Source organism: Chelonoidis abingdonii, chromosome 4 (genome assembly GCF_003597395.2).
Source record: "Chelonoidis abingdonii isolate Lonesome George chromosome 4, CheloAbing_2.0, whole genome shotgun sequence".
Lineage (NCBI taxonomy): Eukaryota > Metazoa > Chordata > Testudines > Testudinidae > Chelonoidis > Chelonoidis abingdonii.
The window spans coordinates 89,010,880-89,016,897 of record NC_133772.1 but is presented as its reverse complement, the minus strand read 5'-3'; the positions used below and the strand labels follow the sequence as shown (position 1 = coordinate 89,016,897).

Here is a 6,018-nt window from a genome sequence, read left to right as displayed (position 1 = left end):
TCTGGGTCTTGGGGTTCCCCGGGCAAGGTTTTGGGGGGACCAGAGTGTACCAGGCACTGGAATTCCTGGTTGGTGGCAGTGCTACAGGTTCTAAGCTGGTGTTTAAGCTTAGAGGAATTCATGCTGGTACCCCATCTTTTGGACGCTAAGGTTCAGAGCGGGGAATTGTACCGTGACAGCATGTGTTAGCTAACACAAGAAAAGAACATAACTTTTTTCCTTCTGTGGTCACACCTAAAAATTTGAGAACCTGAACAAAACCCTTGACCGAAGCCACAGTGCCTGTATTATTTGCTAGATCTTTAGCTTGAATGTTATTGATGTAAATGGGGAATTGTTTTGGCAGAGAGAATTTTGTTCATTCATTATTTTACCACCTGTGTAAGGAACCCATATCCAGCACGTGACCAAAAGCAGTAATCTGGCTCAGTAGCCTTAAGTATTTTGCATCTCTGTTTACAGGTATGTAAACCGAATAGTCAGTTAAGCCTGCTCTATACTTGAACAGTGAAGCAATAAGAAAAGAGGCAAATAAGTGTTACTGTCTCCTCAAAGTTAATTATTCTTCCCCCACTCCCTCCCTGACTGCCATCTGGAACAAGAGATTTTGGGAACAAGAATAGGCAAAGTCCAACTACCATTTATGGTTAATAACAATATATTTCTAACTTTGTTATGCAAACATTTAAATAAATCTCTTCCATTTTTCTCCCAGAGATTATAAATATTTCACTCAGGATATGTCTACACTACAAGCTCTACAGAAGCATAGCTGCAGCATTGCAGTTATGCCTCTGTAGTGCAGACACTGACACAACAGGAGGGGTTTTCTGTCGCTGTAGTAAATCCACCTGCTAAGTCAATAGAAGAATTCCTCCATCAACCTAGTGGAGTCTACACTGGGGTTTAGGTCACCTTAACTACATCTCTCCAGGGTGTGAATTTTTCACACCATTGAGCAATGTAGCAAGGTCAACCTAAGTTTTAGATGAAGACTAGGCCTCATTCTATATGCTGAAAGGGTCAGAGTTAGGATCTTACTCAGCAAACATACACTGGAAAATGCAGGACTTACTACTGTTAAACCTTTTACTGACATCAGTGAGATCACACAAACCAATAAGCACTATGCTCAGGCCTGCAGTTTTAGTTTCTTCATTCACTAGCTGCAAAATCATATAGCAAAAGAATTGCTAGCGACGCATTTACATTACCTGGCTGTCAGAGAACTCAGTATCTTTCTTCTTAAATAGCACAGCAGCCAGAAGTGGCAGCATTCGGGCTGACACCTGGCTAAGAAGCACAGCACGGAACATGAGAGACTGGATCCAGGCACCTCCCAAGCCTGAGGTAAATGTAACAGAGAATGAACAGTGTTTAAAACCACTGGGCTGCTCTGAATTCACTAGCTGATTCTGTTCTCTCCTCAATGCAGCTGTTACTCTAATATTCTTTCCTTGACAGCACACACACAGCGCTGCTCCCATATATCTTTAATGTTATTTCAAACCCTCCTTTTAAAACTAATTATCTGACGCAGTGACTGCAGACATTTTGAAGAAGTCAGAGCACAGGAACTTCATTTGTATATTCTTAAATGGCTAATGCCCACTTTAAAAAACTCCCTGAACATTTCGCTGAGTGCTTCACTGCATGTTTCTTAGTCTCTTAGCACCAAAGAAACAGTTACATCAAATGTCCACAAAGTTCCCTAGTCCAGGGGAGCAGGTATTGAATTAAGGAACCTCAGACATCCAGCCGGATGTAACAGGAGCCAAGATATCGATGCCTGCCATATAACCCCAACCAATAGCATATGTCAGGGGCCAACTAATAGTCTCTTCTAGCACTCCTGGATATCTGACCATTATTACACCAGAAGCCTAATTCCTTAATACAGTGTGTCATACAACTTCATACTCTCTCTTCAAATGCCTCTAGACTTGTTTTTTCCTCTTAGTTTTCAGTTGCTTACATTCATTCCCCCACTCTTGCTCTTTAGACTGAATTTGCTCCTTCAAACAGTTATATGTACACAGACTTCATCGTAGCTATATGTGTCAGAGAAATGATGGTCCAGTCGTTAGGGCATTAGTCTACAAGATGGGAAACCTGAGCTCTTGTTCCACCACAGACTTCATGTGTGACCTGGGGCAAGTCAAGCCTCCATCTGTAAAATGTGGATGATAATATTCTTCTTCTCACAAGGGTCTTGTGAGGACAAATACAATAAAGACTGGGAAGTGCTCAGATACAAGGGCAATAGATAAGATATACAAAGTTAAGAAATGTAAAGAAGGAACTCACAAGGTGTGAGTATCTGCTCATCCCATGATCTTTTACTGTTGGATCACCTATCTTCCCTCCACCCCTTCTCCACCCTTTGTTTCCAAGTTCATCCCAGGGGATACGAGCCACATCTTGTCTCTCTATGAAGCACCCCACACATTTTTCTACAGAAATAATAAGCAATAGGTAAGAATGGGAGGGGCATTAACTTTAGCTATGAATTTCCTGATGTGAGCGTTATTGTCATCACAATGTTATTGACATATATTTGTACATTAATTTCCTCATTCTTTTTCCATGTTTCAAAAATAAATCAATTCATGGAAGTTACAATAATGTATTTTGCCTGAGACACTGAAAATAATCTAAAAAGACATTCGCCTCCCCCATATGCAAACAGAGCTTTGCTGGTGTATAAAAACACTCACTCTAGAGATCCAGTATTTAAAGCCTAATTGTTTACACAGCAGGCCATAAGGTCTTCAAAAAAGATGAATATGTATTGCAACACACATTTTGAAAATGCATATGAAAGTAATGGAAGTGCCTGTCCTGCAAAAAGAATCCCCAAAAGACCCTGAAATTGAAGTCACAGAACAAATACAAAGTCCTACTGGAAATCTATGAAAAAGTATCTTTGTAGTTATTTAAGGCACAGCTTTCAGCTTTAACAGACTAGGGTCCCTTGAAAGCTTCAGCTGGTTTCTACTAGGCAATTGGTGACTGCTGATTTACATTAATCATAATCATCTCATTATTACCTTGTGCTCCCCCATCTGTAGCATTCACCCACTGACATCTTGTCATATCCTTAAAGCCTAAGCTTTTTGGGGCAGAGACCTCTTTTTGATACAATGCCTAAGACAATGGGTTCCCAATCCCTGAAAGGGACCTCATTATTTGCATTGTGATGGCACCTACAGGTATAATAGTGGCTCTGCCTAGTCAACTAGATACTGAAACGCTACACTGCATTTTTTTGGGCTACTAGTACCTGGGGTTCCTGTTCCTCTAACTGAAGCCAGAGACCAGTTGATAGATTCTAATGGTGCCTACTGGAATTTCCACTAGAGATTAGATTCTAATTGTCTGAGGTCATATGTGACATCACCAGTTATACGCAGGCAAAACTGCAGTGTGAATGACATTCAGCACATTCATCAACACCTGAGTGTCCAGGAGGAGTTTGAATATGATCATTCAGACTGAATCCCCAAATTATGTTATAAGTTAGATGCAATTGCCCACACAGACTCATTAAATTATTTCAAGCACAATGAATGGGTGTTTAGGATTTTTCTTCCAAACTGTGTTAGCCATAAAGTTTTCGGGTTGCACATTAAAAAAGGAAAACAAAAGTACGAGAAGTGGGCCTTATTGCTTCTGGAATAAGGATGCTTTCGAAGATAAGGCCTGGGGTAGGCGGTCTAGAGACCTGGATTCCATTCCCAGCTCTGCTGGAGACTCACTGTGTAACTTCAGGCAAGTCAGTTAATAAATTATTAGTATCGTGTTTTTTGTGTTGCAGCAGTGGTCATAGGTCAGGGCCTCATTATGCTAGGTGCTGTACATACAACATGATAAAAAGACAGGCCCTGTCCTCAAAGCTCATAACAGAAACCTATGATGAGGCAATCTGACAAGGATTACAGCAGACACAGTAACAGTCAAAGTTTCACATTTGGTAAAACAGAAGTGTGGTATGGAGGGTCAAGTGCCCTCCCAGATTGGCCTGCCAGAGGCAGGGAGATAGAGAGGGGCTCTGTCCTTCTTTCCCTGTGCCTCCCTGCTGACACGTTCGCCACTCTCCCTGGCAGCCACATGGGGAGAGGGACAGAGCTGCTTCTTCCTGAGAGCGCCTGGCTGGGAGGTAGTAGTCGCCCGTTCCCTGCCCGGGCTTGGCTACCAGAGACAAGGGCGGAGCAGCATGCTGGAAGGAGACAGGGGGCTCCGGATCGCTCAGTCCCTGTCCTCAGCAGCAGGGCCTGGGTGGGGGATGGCCCACTACAGCCCCAGCTGCTGAAGACAGGGGCCAAATGAGCCAGAAACATGTTGGGCGGGGAGAGGCAGCTCCAGTCATCTGTGTGGTACAATAAGCTGCATTCACAGTTAAACCATCAGTAAAATGAGAACAGTAATACCTATTTACGTCTTAGGTGTGTTTTTTTTAGGAAAAATTTATTTATGACTGTAAAGGACTTTGAGATCATTGTACTGAAAATGCTAGAGAAGGGGCAGGATACTGGTTTTGTTCCCCATTGTTTCCCACTGCTCTAAGCAGACCTTGTGTACAACTTTTGATACTTTAAGAACTGATCTTTACACTAGGACTAAAACCACCTTATAGTAAATTCTGCAAGCATGGCAGAATCATAAGGGAGAATACTGCATGACACACGGGGTTGATACACTTGCCCTACACATTTTATATCTGCTGATCATAAGTAAAAGGTTCATGTGGTTTCCATGTAGTGCCCATTTATACATAGGATAAAACCATCACGGTTCAGCACATCAGATATTACTGGCACTCTGCTTTCATCTACACAAGCAAGTGTTGCAGGTTAGATGTGAAAAGGAGCCTCTTTCATCATAACATATCACCGCCTCCCAAACTCAAAAGGACATGTTCCAAAGCAACACCCTTGCAACAAATTGTAATTTGCTATTATTTGAAGAAGGAAGGTATACCTGTCAGTGAGGCATTGATGAATTACAAGAGAGAATTTTTTCCACATAAAACTAGCAAGAGAATGAAGGATAATGCTTGGGAAAATTGAGTTTGTAAATCTGCATCTACTAAAGGGGTGAAAAATGGACTCAAATCAGAATACCAGATAGGAATCCCCCAATTTTGGATTCACTTCCAGAGCTGAATTTTGTGACTGAGGCTCAGCACTACCAAATACAGCAGCACAGGTCAAGTTTTGTCACCAGAGATCATTTAAGCACAGACAAGTGTTTTAGCTCTCCTTCAACCAGGAATTGTGATATCAAAATGAATGCTAAATTATTTACTTTTGCTGGAAATAATGCAAAAGTTTATTTCACGGAGCATCAAGGAGCCTAGAAGAGAGACTGGAACTTGGAGTGGGAGTGGGAGAGATTGAGGTCAGAAGAGGAATCTACAAGTGAGACTGGAACAAGGAGAGTGGAGATGGAAGATGGATTAGATGAGAAGCCTAGGGAGGGAGGAGGCAGCTGGCTGGACAAGAAACCCAGGGAGGGAATCTGGGATGAAGAGCCAGGGTGGAGAGAAGACTGGGACTCCAATAGGGAGCCCTGAGGAGGATATTGGGACTGGCTGGTCAAGGGAGACCGGCATGAGAGGCTTGGGGCGGGAGACTGGGACCATCTATGTGAGGAGATTGGGATGAGCTGACACTGGGCATGGAAAGTGACAGACACTGGCTGGAATGGATGAGGCAGAAGGTCTATAACCATTAGATACACTATCCACAGAACTTGGACTAGAACACAAAATTCCTCACTGTTACCATTCCTCTGCTATCAGCAAGCATCTGTGAAAACAACTGGCAAAGTGTGTGTCTCATCCCCCTCTAATGCTGGTCTACACGTCGAGGATGACAATCCACTATTGCTATCAGTTACTTGGTTTGCTCAGTGGCAGAGAGCCGTGCAGTGGATGTGAAGGTTTCAGCTCTGCTGATGACCCATGCTGAGGACAAGCTGCACATTTTGCAGTTTGATTGGTTTTAAAAACCTAGG

General features: G+C 42.8%; 1 protein-coding gene across 1 annotated transcript in view; it reads right to left on the bottom strand.

Annotated features, from left to right (window-relative positions):
* Positions 1–3,437, bottom strand: part of LOC116832821 (cytosolic phospholipase A2 zeta-like) — a 46,425-nt gene extending 42,988 nt beyond the window's left edge. The window contains 2 exon segments of the mRNA XM_032793888.1: positions 1,215–1,345; positions 3,284–3,437. Of these exon segments, the coding sequence (XP_032649779.1) occupies positions 1,215–1,345; positions 3,284–3,437 (285 nt within the window).
* Positions 3,438–6,018: the final 2,581 nt, after the last annotated feature.